The sequence below is a fragment of the Tripterygium wilfordii genome, chromosome 6, assembly GCF_013401445.1.
Source record: "Tripterygium wilfordii isolate XIE 37 chromosome 6, ASM1340144v1, whole genome shotgun sequence".
NCBI classification, from domain to species: domain Eukaryota; kingdom Viridiplantae; phylum Streptophyta; class Magnoliopsida; order Celastrales; family Celastraceae; genus Tripterygium; species Tripterygium wilfordii.
The window spans coordinates 877,152-894,242 of record NC_052237.1 but is presented as its reverse complement, the minus strand read 5'-3'; the positions used below and the strand labels follow the sequence as shown (position 1 = coordinate 894,242).

General features: G+C 39.5%; 4 protein-coding genes across 7 annotated transcripts; 1 reads left to right on the top strand and 3 right to left on the bottom strand.

Moving 5' to 3' along the window:
* Positions 1–122: 122 nt before the first annotated feature.
* LOC120000314 (H/ACA ribonucleoprotein complex non-core subunit NAF1) lies at positions 123–3,785 on the bottom strand. Its single transcript, XM_038848339.1, has 3 exons — positions 2,728–3,785; positions 1,698–1,775; positions 123–1,583 (listed from the first exon to the last, which is right to left on the bottom strand). The coding sequence occupies exons 1-3, from the start codon at positions 3,610–3,612 to the stop codon at positions 396–398; spliced, it is 2,151 nt and encodes a 716-aa protein (XP_038704267.1). The 5' UTR covers positions 3,613–3,785; the 3' UTR covers positions 123–395.
* Positions 3,786–6,969: 3,184 nt separating this feature from the next.
* On the bottom strand, positions 6,970–7,480 carry LOC120000972. Its single transcript, XM_038849164.1, has one exon. The coding sequence runs from the start codon at positions 7,281–7,283 to the stop codon at positions 7,077–7,079; it is 207 nt and encodes a 68-aa protein (XP_038705092.1). The 5' UTR covers positions 7,284–7,480; the 3' UTR covers positions 6,970–7,076.
* A 2,757-nt stretch (positions 7,481–10,237) lies between these two features.
* LOC119999508 (pentatricopeptide repeat-containing protein At1g03540) lies at positions 10,238–12,923 on the top strand. 4 transcript variants are annotated; one of them, XR_005468466.1, is made up of 2 exons: positions 10,238–12,441; positions 12,526–12,923. XR_005468466.1 is itself a non-coding variant. In XM_038847118.1 (1 exon), the coding sequence occupies exon 1, from the start codon at positions 10,324–10,326 to the stop codon at positions 12,127–12,129; it is 1,806 nt and encodes a 601-aa protein (XP_038703046.1). In that variant the 5' UTR covers positions 10,238–10,323; the 3' UTR covers positions 12,130–12,442. The 4 variants fall into 4 exon arrangements, 1 of the variants encoding a protein (XP_038703046.1); XR_005468464.1 differs by having other exon boundaries at positions 12,515–12,923; XR_005468465.1 differs by having other exon boundaries at positions 12,508–12,923.
* Positions 12,924–13,088: 165 nt separating this feature from the next.
* On the bottom strand, positions 13,089–16,762 carry LOC120001101 (pentatricopeptide repeat-containing protein At1g73710). The gene has a single exon (XM_038849346.1). It carries the CDS (start codon positions 16,547–16,549, stop codon positions 13,493–13,495), a length of 3,057 nt encoding a protein of 1,018 aa, XP_038705274.1. The 5' UTR covers positions 16,550–16,762; the 3' UTR covers positions 13,089–13,492.
* Positions 16,763–17,091: the final 329 nt, after the last annotated feature.

The window sequence follows — 17,091 nt, the reverse complement described above, 5'->3', positions numbered from 1 at the left end:
CAGATTCACCTCGATCAAAAAGCTTCCTTTCTTTTTTTTTTAATTACAAGGGAAGGAGATTAGGAGACTCGAACTTGAAACTTCTATGAGATATCGCACACATAAATGACATCTTGAGCTACTCGTAGTTCTCATCAAAAAACTTTCTTATTAAGGGATTAAAAAAGCTTATGGAAAGTGAAGACAATGACAGTTGAAATACAAAACCATACTGAATAGTTTCAATATACTAACCACCTCAAGTAGGGCAATAGAACCCACCTTAAGGAGTCTGGCATATTTGAAGGAACGCAGATAAACAAACAGTTTCAGCATACTAACCAAATCCAGTTTGCAAAAGCTTTAAACAAGACCAAAATAAGGCTGAATACAGAAAACTAAAACCTAACAAGCCATCATCTTAATTGCCGCGGGTCTCTCCCTCGTCCTCCACCAAACCGACCACCCCCTCGGTACCCTCTTCTTCCGCGACTTGAATGTGCACCGATATTAAATTGCTGGGCAGTTTGAGTACTAGCTGGAGGAATACCTGATGGCTGCGAAGTGGGGTTTTGTTCTACATTTAATCCGTTCGACAAATTTCCTAGCTCTCCTACATTGGGGCCTGGGCCAGTAAGTTGGCCATGAAAAGACATCCCTAATCCAGTTTGGATGAAGCCATTTTGCCTTACAAGCCCGGGACGTGTATTGCTTACCGGTCCTGGAAACATATTTGGCTGCCCGCCTGGTAATCCAAAGTTTGGAAGTGACCCAGGAATGGGATTAAATGGCTGCTGAAATGGCATCTGATTTGTAAAAGGCATCTGATGTGGGTGCTGAAGATGATTTTGCACAGGCCACGGCATAAAATGAGGTGGAAACCCCACAGGTACAATTGCGCTTTGTGGCTGCTGAAAAGGCATCCCATTCATCCACATTCCATTTGAAGGCGGGAAACCAGCTGTAGTCTGTGCCATTTGTTGAAATGAAGGGACCCAGCTCATCGAGTTAGGAAAATCTTGTCTGATGGCCGATGATGATGAACAATTACCTTGATTTGTTGATGCAGCAACAGGCAATATTTGATTCTGGTTTTGATTGGGTGGCAAGTGATCCTTACCCATTGGTGTATTCTGCCCTGAGGCCATATTAGGTTTCCAGGTCCCTTCCCTGTTTTTAAGCTTCCTTTTATCATTTTTCTTGTTTCTAAGTTTCTGGTCATCCATGCGGGCCATGCCCCTCTTGCTCGTTTTTAGCCTTCTCTTGTACTCGGCTTCTTTTTCATCATCCGAAAATTCCTCATCTACGGACAACTCTTCATCATTGTCACCAGATGCATCATACCCTTTCTTGTAGAGATTCTTGTCATTAAGAACATGGTTGGCAAAATCCTGAACAAAAGAAATCAAAGAGCCTTCATGGATCCCCGCAGGAACTTCACTTTCAGAATTGTATCTTACGACGTAGTAAGGATTTTTGACAGGTCCGAAGATTTCATCAACTAGTCCCAGTGGGGATCTGCTTTCAGTCACCCAGAGGATAGAGCCCTCATCAAGAGGGTTGTGCTTTTCCACTCCTTCTATGATAACTTTGGCACCCATCATCTGTATGTATGCAAGTAATATCAGCAAGCCAACTTCAACAATAAACATATAGCTGGTGAATCAAAGCACTGTAGCTGATGACAAAACAAAACAACGTAAATTGGAGAGGCTTACTGACAAAACAACACCGACAGGCAGTAGCTGATGATGTTGTTGCAGGGAAACTTCCACTGCAGGAACCGGAGGTAGATCCTGTGAATTTTGGAAACATTTCGCACTCAGCAATCAAATGAAGTAAAATTTTCACACAAAAGTAAGCAAAAATACAAGTCCAATTACAACAGAAAAGTGAAGATGCTGATATTAAGTAACTAAATCATGTAAGAGTCTGCCATATGATTCAGAAGACATAATACAATACAAATATTTCAGATCTATCAGTTATTCAGGTGACATGCTTTAGAAGCTAAAACTACATATATATGTACATCAATACATAATCTAAAACCATTGCTACCAGCCTGAGCCACTCATTCACTTGAGAAGTAACAAGGCATAAAATAATAATAAAAAACTGAATATAAGCAACTCAGCACTACGGTCACTCATTCACTTGAGAAGTAACCAGGCATAAAATAATAATAAAAAACTGAATATAAGCAACTCAGCACTACGGCACTACCTCATCCAAATATAAAAATGCCAAACAAGTCTCCGTAACCTCTATTACTTGACCATGATAATATCACAATTTCAACTTGATTAGGTACTAAACCATTTGAATTTCACCCCAATGCATGCCATCAAGATTTAAACTCAAGTTGGGTGAATTCAAATGAAATAATACCTAATAGCAATTGATATTTAGTTAGTTCAATATCATTTGGAATGTACCATATATCCCCCCGACAATTAATAAAACCGCTACTTGTAAGTCTTCATTCATAGTTGATCGCCAAGACATTACCAAAAATTTCAACCCGTCTCACAGTCTCGTACTAGCTTGTCAAGACTGCATAACAAGTGAAGCATGGAAAACTACTCAGGTGTTCCAGAACAGAGATTTTCTTAGCAAGTAATAAGCATAAGAACAAACCAAGCATTTATCAATATTAGTTCCATTCATCAAACATCAATATATGTATAATAACAAGTAGGAACAATATCTATTACCCCATTATACATCACAGCCACATCAATTTACCTGAAGCTCATTCTTTGACCTGATAGGTCCTGATGCAGCTCCACCATCCTCGGCGTCATCGAATTCAACATCACTCCAAGAAACCATATCCTTTCCATCTTTGTCACCATTTACCAACTGATCCTCCTCATCGTCTGTCCCACCAAACGTCCTCTCTCCATCATCCCCACTTATCTCACCTTCTTCTAACTCCTGGACTTCATTTACTGCTTTCACCTGTACATTCATTTCCTTCTTCCCCTCTTCTTCCTCATCGCCGCAGATGTCAACGTCCTCATCATCACCATCGTCACTACTACTAGAAGCTGAAGAACTTTCCTCATCATCACCATCTTTGCTGCTACTACTAGAAGATGAAGAACTTTCACTCTCTGTTTCAGAAATACTTTCACCCTCGTCATCGCCCTTCCTCTTACCCACATCACTGGCTGCTTCACTAACAACAGTTTTATCAACAGTTTTAACCTTGCCCATCTCATCCGCGATACAGTAACTCGAAGTCCGTTCGGTTGCAAACTCATCCGGTTCCAGTTCCGATTTCACTGCGAGACTAGACACACCCACCTCATTTTGCTTGGACCCAACTAAATTGGGTTGGGACCCCTTAGCAACCGCGCCTTCAAAACGAGTTTCCCCAAAAGAGCCACCTTCAACCATCGGTATTATCTTCTCTTCAACCGCTACCTCAGCATCCCCTGAATTAGCCCAATCAGGGTTTAGGTAATCTTGAAACCAATCGTCCATTAAATCAAAATCAAGAAAAGTATCCGAGAACGATAAATCGAAGACTTTGAGATCGACAGCGCCAAGGGAATCCTTCAAAGTGTTGATCTTTGGGGATTGAATAGCGTCTTCTTCAATCTGTTCATCTATAAACCCAACCATCTCCGAGAGAGGAAAGATTAAGGATCTCGAGAGCTAACAAAAGGTTCGTGAGAAAAAATTGAAATTCCATATCTATATTGAAAAGGAACTACAAACTTATATACGGTGCTGAGGGGAATTCGTTTGGGGATGGTTTAGTTCTTAAACCCTAATTGGAAAGACTGTTTCTAGGGTTTTGCAAGTTATATTTGTTGCCGTTGCCGCTACCCCTTTTATTATTTAATATTTAAATTTAGGGATAAGTATCACAAAAGCCCTTAAACTTATCAAAAATGGTCAATTCAGCCCTTAAATTTTTTTTCGTGTCAAATGAGCCCCTCAACTTGAAACAATGATCCATGTTAACCCTTCTGTCTATTTTCCGTCAAAAATTGCTGGCGTGGACGGTATAATATGTAACATGACATTTTTTGTACAAAAATGAAAAATATGTGTAAAACATGACATGGATTTTAAAAAAATAAAACACTTAAATTAAAAATAAAAAACCCTCTCTCTCTTTCTCCCTCCCTCCCTATCTCAGTATCTCTCTTCTTCAAGATCAAATCCCTAGCTGAGATGCAAGTGTAATAACAAGAGTCCAAAAATCTGCCCCAAATCTACTGTTTAGGTTTCGTTTTTATCTCTCCCGGTCTTTTCCTTTTTGTCCGAGAAAGCTTGAGAAGAATTTCACATCACAGATCTAGTGAGTCTTCTTTTGAATCCAGCCATTCTGGGTTTGAATCCGACGGATCTAGGGTTGAGTCCGGCGAAAAGAAGCTATGACTTCTTGCAAGAATCTCACATATTTGGTGAGTGGCCGATTTTGAGAGTTTTGAATCCAGTCAAGTGTAGATCTTGAAAGAATCTTTGTCGTTTCTCTATTTCTTTGGTTCCTTTTGTTTTGAGAAAAACTTATAATTAATTCAATTAATGTTTTGTGACTAGCCTTAACAGGTGTAGATCTACATAATTTTTTGTCTGATAACAACTATTGATCCAATAATTGAACGTTTTTGTTGCTATGCCGGAAGATATGGCGGCGGGTTGGAGTGGAGGGGATGAGGAGGTGATGTCTGTGGTGCAGGAGGTCAAAAGGCCACGTGGAATAATTTTTTTTTTTTCAAATGACACATCATCAACTAACAGCAACATCAGCACGGTTAAGACGGAAAAGTGGTGAAGGGCTACTTTGGACCATTTCTTGAAGTCGAGGGATTCATTTGACACGAAAAAAAGTTTAAGGGCTGAACTGACCCTTTTGGGTAAGTTTAAGGGTCTTTATGATACTTCTCCCTTAAATTTACATATAAAATTATAAATATCTTTCGTCCACGTTGGGTCCTCATGTTTCGAGAACCTTATATATATTTCCAGTCATTAAAACTTTATGAATTTTTTAAAAAAAAAATTGTTAAAATCCTTCTCATTTTGGGATAGGATTCGGGCTTCGCAATTTATTAAAGTTTACTATTCAAATTTAATAGTGAAAAATAAGTTAAAAAATTTTAAAAAATATATATGATGTGATGTGACACACCTCTCAAAATTATAACCTCTAAAGTTTTAACCAAAATGATGTATGTCCATAATTTATAATTTTTTCATCTATAAACTTACATAATCTATGTGACAAGCAAAAAAGGCAAGTCACATAGATTAAAAAAAACAAATAAACTTTATTAAATAAACCATATAGACATGTCACATGTTTATGTAAGTTTATGAATGTTTATTTTATGAATGTATAATACTTCCGAAATTTTAAACGAATTACAGAGTTCCTAGATTCTTTAGGGCACCGCTTCTATCCTAAGCAAAAAACACAAACCCATGAATGATTTACATGATGTCAACCGGGAGTCCAGACCAGAACAGCCGAGCTCATACCATGTCAGCCCTTATAGGTGAGGGACAGGAGCCCATACAAGAAAAGCCCAACCCATACCAGAACAACCCAGCCCAGCCCATATCAGCTCTAACAAGTAACAGCCTAATAGGTGAGGGTGAGCTGCACATGGTAAGGCCCATAACTATACGCTATTCAGTTATTGCAGTAGGACAGTCTGGACAGAGACAAATCCAAGTCAAAATTTACATATGCGGTATTCTTGTTCTTTGTTTCTTAAGAGATAAGAATAGTCCTATCAAAAAAAAAAAAAAAAAAAAAAAAGAGATAAGAATAGCATTAAATCGAAAAGTCATGAATTGCAACACAAGTTATGATGAGGACCTACTCACGCTGCACCAATTAATGATGCAAGCTGTAAAACATTCATTTTATATGCCTTCTCCTTCAAATGTTAGAGCACTTTGAATGGTGTTATTTTATCTGGGTCAATAAATATGTATGGGGTTTTATGTTTTGTTGATGTGGTTGTATTGGGTTTTGTGTTTTGTTGATGTAGCTGTATTGGAATATGTGTTTTGCTGGTGTGGTTGTATTGGAAAATTGTGTTTTGGTGTAGTTTTATTGTGGACAATATAGAGGGAATGGGAATTTGTTGGCCTCCATGTTGGGTGGGAAGGAAAAATGTATAGGAATTTGTATTTTGCTGATGTGGCTATATTGATAGATATGTTTTGTTGATGTGGTTGTATTGAGATACATGTTTGGCTTGACTTTTTACTTAATAGAGATGAGACCCAATCTTGATTTTTGTTGGCCCAGCAAATTGTTCCCATTGCAATTGCTCTTATGTTTACGGTTAGCTAAGGCAACTGATAGCCAACTGTCACTTGTACCGTCGACCATATATGGGATTTTTTCTTTTTTTTGAAAATGCTTGAAGCCCACAATATGCGACTCTAAAAAACGTTCAATTAATATGAAGCGTTGGATTTAAAATAAATCATACATGTGTGTTTATAATCAATAACTATAGAATATATTTGAATGTCACATAGATTCGAAGGTCTTTTGAGATTACATTTTGGAGATGTAGCATTGCTATTACTTTTACTTTTACGATATCAACCTTCATAGAGTCAAGTATGTATGGCAGCTTATAGATCTAATAATCATCAACAACAACAAATGTCTCTTAGGATCACATTGTCCGCTCTATGCATGGATTTGTTCTCTTGGATTGTTTCTAATATACTTAGTTTCAGAAAATACATCATCTGTGTGAGAGGAGCTTAATCTTTTATTGAATAATACTTGAAATCCCTAAAAAATGACTCATAAAAGACTCTAATTTAATGTAATGTGAAGTGGATCCTATATGTTTGTTTTTAATCAATGATTATTTTAAGATCATATTTTAGGGGTCTCTAAAATTATCTGTCATTATTTACATACTAATTACTTACCAATTACTTGTTGAGTTATGACAGTATATATGATATGAGAATGCAAATCTTGAGAAGCACATATTGAAATCCAAACTTAATTACAGCATCAACATTAAAGATGTTCAAAAAGTTTTTGAATTTATAATTGAAGCTAATTTATCATAAAATAAACCGAATCGATGCAACATTTATCTGTAAGATCGAAGAACAGCTCCACAGAAAGTACAAACAATAGCTCTCCATGACTTCCAATAAAACGGCACATAACAAAATCTCGTCGCTGTTTTCATATCCGCGACGCTTGCTCCCCCGCCACACCTGGTGCACGTCCCCGCCGCCGGCTTGCTCCTCGACACCTTCCGCGTCTGATCAACCAGAAAACAGAAGAACACCATTTTTCTGTTTCCGACTTCTCGAGTTCTTGTCCCGATAAGCAGCAGCAGTAGACTGGGGAGCAGAAGGCCGTGGCCTTGGTTTTTATATATAAGCGCTAGGAGTTAAAGATCGAGCAACTGTCCGAGTTAGAGAGGTGTGGGAGATGTTGGGGGTTTAGTCAAATGAAGCAAGTAGTGTGGATGGTGTTTGATAAATGATGTGAAGCGCGTTTATATGAGACGGTCCTGCGATTTTATGACACCTGTGAAATACAGTTGGGGGTGGGATGTTTCATGGGGAGGCCGATGGAGGTAAAATCTGGAGCGTACACGTGGAAATGGATAGAAAGTTTGACCTGGTTATGTTAATGAGCTAGGTATGAGGAGTGGCAGTAGGATTGCTTCAAACGAGGAGTGCAGGTGGTAGGTGTTAGGTGTTGATGATCGATCAAATCCAACATTCTCAGACAATAAAAAAATATGTACGGATCCAATTTTGGCCTATTGAACCCATGAATCGCCAGTATGGCGTAGTCGCATGGCGTGGTGGGTTGACATCACATTTCTTCACTTTTTTTCCTTCTTTCTTTCAAATTCATACCCTCTATCCACAAAAAAGAGTGAGATACATTGTCACTACGCATTTATTGAGATGCATAGATGTGCATGCACTGGCATTTTACCGACATAGCTACGTTTATACTTTATAAGTAGTAGCCGATTCGAGGGGACAGAGCCACAAATCTTTGTAGTGTCCAATTTGATGGTGTTAGATGAATTATTGAGTGACGATGTGATTAAGTTTCTTATCGAAAATTATATCGGAAAAAGATGTGAAATATATTACATAATATGTCAAACTTTCAAACTAATAACAAACACTATTTCTTATTCAAACTGGTCTGAACGGATCTTGGATCTAGGAGACAGTCATGCGGGACAAAAGGACATATAAAGACTCCATACCTGGGCTGGGAACAGATGTAAATTAAATGGGCCTATATTTTGCCAAAGCCCGGCCCTTGGGTGTGTTATTACCGTCCGGACCATTAAAAAGTAGGAAAGCTTTAGCCACACCTCATCTTTGTACAAAGACACTCCTTATTAACGCCACCCCAAAAATTTCAAAATATTTACAAAAACACCCAAAGTACACAAAATCTCAAACATTTTAGAAATACACCCCCACAGCATAAAACGAAATCCTAGACCGGTGTTTCTCCTCTGCTCTCTCCTTGGTGTGTAGATTGTGAGTGGTCTATCGTCCCCCTCAGGAACTGATCTGATTTATTTGCAGAGGGGAAGCCATTCAGCAACTCCTTGAGCTAGTTAGTGAAAGTCGACTCCTTTTCTAGTGTAGCAGGGAGAAGTCAAGCAATTAGATCCAGTGGCGTTAGATAGATGCCTTTCAACTGGAAATGGAGATATAGCTTGAATAGAGGACGATATGCCCAACAAACCTTTTATTTGTTCCCCAACAAGTGGATCTGAAGGCACGAAAGGAGGACTTGGGCACAAAGGGTGGGAAGAAAGACTAGAACTTCACTTTGTCTCTTCTGAATGTCTAGTTCTAGTCCTTTCCAGCTTTTGGCCATTCAACGGAGGTAATTTTTTGCAATTACAGTGAAAGAATTGCTCAATCTGAACTGGATTTTATAGATCAAAGGAGGAAGAGAGAGATTGAAGAGTGGGTTTTAGGGATTGTTCTTCGAAGGTGTTGAGTGGGTGGGGTGAAGAGCTGAGCCTTCAAAAAATGCACGTTCACGTGAGAATGTGAGTGGAGTGTGTGTGTGTGTCTGATTGTGGTTGAAGTGCCTGTGTCTACCATCTGCGTACTCCCACATCGGTTAGTTTAGTTCCTCTTAAGTAGTATATAAGTTCCCACTACAACACATTTTTTTTGCCTGGATGTAATACTCTGGGTAGTGTGTTGTAGTATTGCGTTATATCTACTTAGGTTGTATCTCAAAAAAACAAATGTAGCTCACGTGAGAATGTGAGTGGAGTGTGTGTGTGTGTCTGATTGTGGTTGAAGTGCCTGTGTCTACCATCTGCGTACTCCCACATCGGTTAGTTTAGTTCCTCTTAAGTAGTATATAAGTTCCCACTACAACACACTTTTTTTGCCTGGATGTAATACTCTGGGTAGTGTGTTGTAGTATTGCGTTATATCTACTTAGGTTGTATCTCAAAAAAACAAATGTAGCTCACGTGAGAATGTGAGTGGAGTGTGTGTGTGTGTCTGATTGTGGTTGAAGTGCCTGTGTCTACCATCTGCGTACTCCCACATCGGTTAGTTTAGTTCCTCTTAAGTAGTATATAAGTTCCCACTACAACACACTTTTTTTGCCTGGATGTAATACTCTGGGTAGTGTGTTGTAGTATTGCGTTATATCTACTTAGGTTGTATCTCAAAAAAACAAATGTAGCTCACGTGAGAATGTGAGTGGAGTGTGTGTGTGTGTCTGATTGTGGTTGAAGTGCCTGTGTCTACCATCTGCGTACTCCCACATCGGTTAGTTTAGTTCCTCTTAAGTAGTATATAAGTTCCCACTACAACACACTTTTTTTGCCTGGATGTAATACTCTGGGTAGTGTGTTGTAGTATTGCGTTATATCTACTTAGGTTGTATCTCAAAAAAAAAAAAAAAAAAAAGTCGGGATATGTTTAGTAAATATCGGTGTGACTAAAGTTTTCTTAAAAAGTACGGGCTGGGTACAGCTCTAAATAAAATTGACCCTCCCCAGCCCGGCCCGTGAGTATGTTCTCACTGTCCAGACCTATAAAAAGTTCGGGCCGGGCACAGCTCTAAAAATCTGGGCCAAGAAAATTTTCCCAGATAGGCCCATGAGTACGTTCCTATTGCGGGCCTATAATTTTGGCAAGCCCACCATTATTGTTGTCAAGACGTGTCAAAAGTGCGGGCCGAACTTGTCGGGTCCTTGGTCCATGATCAGGCCCACTCCACAGACCAGGGAGCATTGTCGCAAAACTAATGGCAGGCAAGGCATAACCGTCGGTTTCCAAAGTTCAATTTGTCAGTTATAGATTCATTTGTTGATGAAGGTCTTCTTGCGCCATTGCAGCTCTCTTGCGACTCCGAATCTAAAGAAAGTCAATACCCAATCAATCAGAGAAATCCAAATTCTCCAGCTCTGCAAGTCCGGCTTGCTTCTCGATGCGATTCAAATCCTAAACTCATTAGACTGGACCAACATCTCCAATAAACCCCTTGCATATGCCTCTCTCTTACAAACCTGCACTAAAGTCCTCTCTTTCAATCATGGCCTCCAAATCCACGCCCATGTCATTAAATCCGGTCTTGAGACTGATAGATTTGTTGGCAATAGCTTGCTCTCTCTTTATTTCAAGTTGTGTTCCGATTTTGTGGAGACAAGGAAAGTTTTTGATGGTTTGTTTGCCAAAGATGTGGTATCTTGGTCTTCAATGATATCGGGGTATATTCGGGTAGGGAAACCCAAGAGCTCGCTTGTTTTGTTCGGGGAAATGTTGGATTTTGGAGTGGAGCCAAATGGGTTCACTTTATCTGCCGTGATTAAGGCATGCTCGGAGATGGGGGACTTGAGGCTTGGCAGATGCTTTCATGGGATGGTTATAATACGTGGATTTGATTCGAATCATGTCATGTCTAGTGCTTTGATCGATATGTATGGAAGGAATTACGGGTGGGAGGATGCACGGCAGTTGTTCGACGAGTTGACTCAACCAGACGCTATTTGCTGGACATCAGTAATTTCAGCATTGACGAGGAATGATTTGTACGAGGAAGCATTGGAATTCTTTTATTCAATGCAAAGAAAATATGGGTTGTCCGCGGATGGATATACCTTTGGGACAGTGTTGACTGCTTGTGGTAATTTAGGGAAGTTGAAGCGAGGAAGAGAAGTGCACGCTAAGGTCATTACATCTGGACTCTGTGGAAATATTGTTGTTGAGAGCAGCCTTGTGGACATGTATGGAAAATGTGGATTGGTTCACGAATCTCAGCACGTTTTTGATCGGATGTCTCAAAAGAATTCAGTTTCTTGGTGTGCGTTACTCGGTGGATACTGTCAAAATGGAGACTTTCATTCTGTGTTCAAGGTTTTCCGGGAAATGAAAGAAGTTGATCTATACTGTTTTGGGACTATCATCCGCGCATGTGCAGGCTTGGCTGCTGTAAATCTAGGGAAAGAGGTTCACTGCCAGTATTTCAGGAGGTGTGGTTGGAGGGATGTTATTGCAGAATCAGCTTTAGTTGATCTTTATGCAAAATGCGGTTGTATTGATTTTGCATATAGAATCTTTATACAAATGCCAACACGAAATTTGATAACGTGGAACTCAATGATTTATGGTTTTGCTCAAAATGGAAGAGGGCTAGAAGCTCTTGGAATGTTTGATGAGATGGTCAAAGATGGGATAAGTCCTGATTATATTAGTTTCATCGGGGTTCTCTTTGCTTGCAGCCATACAGGTTTGGTTGATGAGGGGAAGAAATATTTTTCCTTAATGACCAAAGACTATGAGATCAAGGCTGGAATTGAGCACTACAATTGCATGGTTGATCTTCTAGGCCGCGCTGTCTTATTAGAAGAAGCTGAGAATATGATAAATGATTCAGATTTTAGAGATGATTCATCTCTCTGGGAAGTTCTTCTTGGTGCCTCCACAACCTATAAAGACTCTACTACTTCAGAGCGTATAGCAAAGAAAATGATGGAATTGAGACCTGATCACCACTTGAGTTATGTGTACCTAGCTAATGTCTACAGAGCAGTGGGGCGGTGGAATGATGCGTTAGCAATTAGGAAGTTGATGGAAGATAGAGGTGTTAAAAAGACGCCTGGAAAGAGCTGGATTTAGACTAACAAGAACTTGGGTCATAAATTTGGGAGGCTCATGCCGGCAGTTCAGGACACAAAAGTTTTTAAATGTTTCCTTGATCCTTAAAAGGAATGTTTTAAAGGCTGACTGATATCATAGACCAGGAATGATCAAATTTCCCATTGTCTGTGCTGCTGCTGTTCTGAAACCTAGTTTTCCCTTAGTCTTGAATCTCAGACAGTGTGCATGAGCGTTCAATTCACCGACTACAAAGGCAACTGGCGTGCACATTGAAGTTCCATTGCTGATAGATACGGTTGCAGAATGTTGTTCCTCAGAGCACAACAGATGGTAATGATGAAACTTAGCTTCAGTTTGGCATTAAATATTTTTCCTGGTTCAACTTATTTGCTTTAGATTTCAGGCAGGTTTCAGGAAGAAAATATGCAGGAACAAGCAAAAGTAAGAACGCTAAACTCGATCTTCGGCCTTGCTTGTTTAAGTGAAAGAAGGGACCGATGTTCGGTATACTGTGGTTCCTCAATCTTTCAGAAGTTCAAAGCTAACCGTCTTGGTCTTCTGAACAGCGGTTGAATGAGATCTCATCATCATGGAATGGAGCCTCATTATTTTATTTTTTCTTAATGAACATTTTCATACTATATTCCTTGAAATGAATGCCTTACAAATCCTAAAGATTTTCCAATTTGAGAGGATTGAGAGTGAATAATGAATTTTTTATGGTGCCAAGAGACCATTTCTCTTTAAATTTCTTTCCCTGTAATGAGGAATTTTTATGAGGCCAATCTTTTTCAGTGCTTGAAAACTGAAAACACTCCCTATTGAGATCCCTTGACAGTTTTTTGCGACCTCCATTTCTCACAATTCCACATCCAAGGTTCTAAACTTAAGATGTCAGAAAATTTAAATTTTGAATGGATGGAAAAAATTATTCACCCACTTGTATCAAATTGCAAGGAAGAACAAGAATTGTTAGGGATCACAATTCAACGCCAGTATAATTTTCCTTGTCTAAGATGACTGTAGTACACTAGTACATACGACCTTTTTGCCCTTTCTCAAGGGACCATACAAGGGAAAATCAGAGAGAAACCATACAAGGGACCTATCATCTATAGTGCACAAGAACAATAAGTGACCCAAGCTCAAACAAAGCTAAATGGACAGTAAAATATTGCTATAACTTTCAAGCAATCCTCCATTGGAAGACCCAAGTTCCTGGGTCTTGTCTGACTTGGCTGACTATACCAGTAATTATATACACGATCTGAAATTAAAGCATGTAGAAATGCCATCTCTCTCTTAAGTGTAGACTGTGGAGTAAGGGATATTGTCAAAGTATAAGCACAATTTCTCGATACTTTTAAGGCTTAATGAACATTCACTCATCTTCTGTTTCGAAAGAGCTTCCACCGTACTTATCTTCGGTTTCAGAAAGAGAGTATCGTCGTGAATCAGAAGCAAATTTTATTTCCTGTTCAACCAATCCAGCAAGGTCATCCCTTCCAGCAATTTGATAGGCATCCATAATAGCCTTAATCAACGAACTATTAGGCTCAATCTCTCCATGTTTCAACAGACTATTAACCCTCTTCACACCTTCAATCATGCCACCTCTGCCATAACAATGAACCAAATTAATATAGGTAACGATATCTGGTTCCAAGCCCTCATCCTGCATCTTCATGAAGATGTTCAGAGCCTTGTCAACTTCCCCTACGGATGAATAAGCATATATTGCAACATTGTATGCGAAGGAACTGAGAGCAATTTCTGCTTCTAAGAATGTCTCACAGAATTCAACTGCTAAAGCATGTAATCCCACTACAGAGAAAACGGAGGAGAAGACAGCTTGTCTAGCAAAAGGCTTCCCTTCTTGATATGATGATTGCAGCTGTGTGACAGCTTCAACTGGAAGGCCACCTTTTTTTAGAACAGTAAACAATGTTTTAAAGGTTTTATCATCCGGAAGAAGTTTTCTAGACCACATCTCATGTAACAATGAGCCACACTCACGTAACTGGCTGTTTGTTGCATAACATGCCAGCACCTTGTTATAAGAAATACAGTCAGATAGTAAACCCGACTCTTTCATTCCTTCAGCTACATCAATGGCTTCATCGAGCATACCCATATTTTTGTACAGATACATCATGGTTGCAAATGATACGCCATCTGCCACACCCTTTTTTCTCAGGTTATCAAAAATCAATTCAGCTTCAGCTACCATTCCAAGATCTGCATAGAGGCTAATCATACTGTTTGAAGCAATAATATCAGGTCCGCCCTCCATATACTTCATCTTCTGATAAATTTGTTTTGCTCCTTCCAAGCACCCCACTTTACTATAAGCCTTAATAACGGAAGTCAAAACTATTTGATTTGCTGGTATCCCACATTCCTCCAACAAGTGGAAATATTGAAGAGCTTCTTCAATGTTGCCCGTCTCCGCAAATCCATTGATTAATGACCCATAAACAACTTCATTAGGTCTGACTCCTGCTCTTGTCATTTCTTTATAGACATCAACGGCATCAGAAACCTGGCCAAGACGGACATAGCATGCAATAAGAGAGGAGAAAGTTAGGCATTGTGGCTTAAACCCTGCTTCTTGCATTTCAGCTAAGAGCTTCCTCGCTTCATTTGCTAAATCTCCTCCACTGAGCATTTGAATGAGAGAATTATAAGTGCATTCATCAGGCCAAGTCCCGAGCTTTCTCATGCCCTTGAAAAGAGAAAAAGCCTTATCATAGAGTTTGGCTTTACCATAAGCTTTGACCATGACATTATACTCCATAACATCTTTTTGGCCTACCAAATCTCTCTTCCCATAGAACACAACCTCGGCTTCAGTCCAAAGTCCCTTTTCAGCATAAGCATCAATAATTGCTGCTCGAGTCTTCGCTGACATCAGGCCATTAAACTGAAACTTCTCGTAAAGATTCATTGCCTGATCAAGCGATCCTTCATTAATATACAGCTTAACAATACCAGGAACAGAATGCTCATCTATTTGCCGACCAGAGTTCTCCATTTCTTTAATCACAGCATCCACTTCTCTCACCATATTCCTCTCACATAATATATGAAGAACAGCTCGATGCGTTACAACATCAGGGAAAAGCCCCACATCCCTTATCTTCTGATAACACTTGAGTGCTGAATCCATATCCCCCGCTGCAGCATACAGTGATAGAAAGATGTTATAAGTTTTTGTATCTGGGGATACTCCCCTTTCTTCCATCTTATTAAGCAAAGATTCTGCCTCCGACAAAAGCCCATGGCTTCCACAAGTGTAGATCATAGTATTGAAAGTGAAAGTATCCATTGCCACCCCAGATTTCAACATTTCTGCAAACACATCAGCCGCATCCTTAAGACGACCTGCCTTTCCGTACAAATCAATCAATGTGTTATACGTACATGTGAGGCGTGGCTTTTGAACCACACCATCGCCATCTGATGAATATTCAATTTTGGGAGGAGTTCTGCCACCCATCTTAAAAAGCTCAGTCAATATAAAATGCTTGAAACTAACAGGTGCTGACCTTGATTCAAAATCATCCATAGAATCCAAATCCAGACCATCCAACTCAACCTGCCCACTGCACCATTCCCTGTAAAACTTATCTGCCCTATCAAACTCTCTAGCATCCTTTAGAACTTTAATGACTGTGTTCATCGTAACCTCGTCAGGGAAAATCCCTCTATGTCTCATATGTTTAATCCACAACAGTGACTCCTTCACAAGACCTGCTTTCCCATAGACATCCACGAGCATTCCATAAGTATTGTTGGTAGGTAAAACACCGCTTCTTGCCATTTCAATCCAGCATCGCCTTAATTCATCCCATTTTTTAGCTCTACCCAGTGATCGAAGCACAATATTGTAGTGTATGACATTAGGCACATAATCTTTCTGTGATTTGAAAAACTGGAAAACTCGAATAACTCTATCCCAACCCCTCTGTTCTTTGAGAATTACAGTTTGTTCTTTTGGACTCAGGTTCTCACAAAATGAATTAAGAGCATCATCAATATCATCACCAGACTCTAAGGACTTCAATATCGAAGGCAACACGCCTCCGTACCTCTTTTTCTTGCCATTAATTGAAGAGCTTCTTGTAGGCAAAGTTAGAGTCTTTGAATGACACTGAAGCTTAAACCCTACAGAAACCCTAGTTCCTTTCACAGAGTTTTTCTTGTAAACATGGGAAGAAGGAAATCTGAGTGAAGTTGGGTCCCCAGGTGAACCGCGGGGCAAAGCACAGAGTCGTCTTTTGGCTAACTTGTGGCAATTATCGTTAAACCCTATAACAACCCTAGATACAGGAAGAGGATGTAAGGGAGAAAGCTTACTTGGGAAAAAGATGCGACTGTGGAGACTTTCATGCCCCAATTCTCTGGAGCGGTAACTGTTATTGCAGCTGTAAAGCATGATTCGAGTTCTGGGTCTTCTGGGAAATTTTTGTTCAATAAGAAGCTTTTATTGCTCCTATGGTTTGCTCAGTTTCTCATTTCTACAGTTGCTGCACTATTTTGACATTTCTGCTGATTCTATTGGGGGACTGCATAGTTCAGAGATGGAAGCGAAATTATACAGTGAAAAAAGATTTCAAGGTTAGAATCGCCAAAGATTTCTCTCCCACATACGAAATATCAATCAGACAATGCAGCGTCTAGCCAAGAATTATTGACTTTTTCTTTATTTATTTAATTAAAAAAAATTTCTGGCCTTCAGAGCGGGGAGCCTTTTTAATCATTCTAGGAAAATGGAAAATGTCCATTTTGAAGCTTCAAGGGGTCACTTAAAATGTCCTTTGTATAACAAGACGGATGAATCTCCTCATCTTTTTTCAGGTTTTCATGTTGCTTGTATTTGTTGGAGGAAACGGTTTATTTTGCCAATCAATTCAATTCGCATTGGGGCTAACAACCATGGAACAATAACTTAGTTACCGAATAATAATTTAATTGGTT

Coding starts and splice junctions, on each gene's coding strand:
- LOC120001101 (XM_038849346.1), bottom strand. CDS start 16,549: ATGCTTTACAGCTGCAATAACAGTTACCGCTCCAGAGAATTGGGGCAT.
- LOC119999508 (XM_038847118.1), top strand. CDS start 10,324: ATGAAGGTCTTCTTGCGCCATTGCAGCTCTCTTGCGACTCCGAATCTA.
- LOC120000972 (XM_038849164.1), bottom strand. CDS start 7,283: ATGGTGTTCTTCTGTTTTCTGGTTGATCAGACGCGGAAGGTGTCGAGG.
- LOC120000314 (XM_038848339.1), bottom strand. CDS start 3,612: ATGGTTGGGTTTATAGATGAACAGATTGAAGAAGACGCTATTCAATCC. Junction 1,776..2,727: donor GGTCAAAGAATGAGCTTCAG/GTAAATTGATGT, acceptor CAAAATTCACAG/GATCTACCTCCGGTTCCTGC. Junction 1,584..1,697: donor CTGTCGGTGTTGTTTTGTCA/GTAAGCCTCTCC, acceptor GCATACATACAG/ATGATGGGTGCCAAAGTTAT.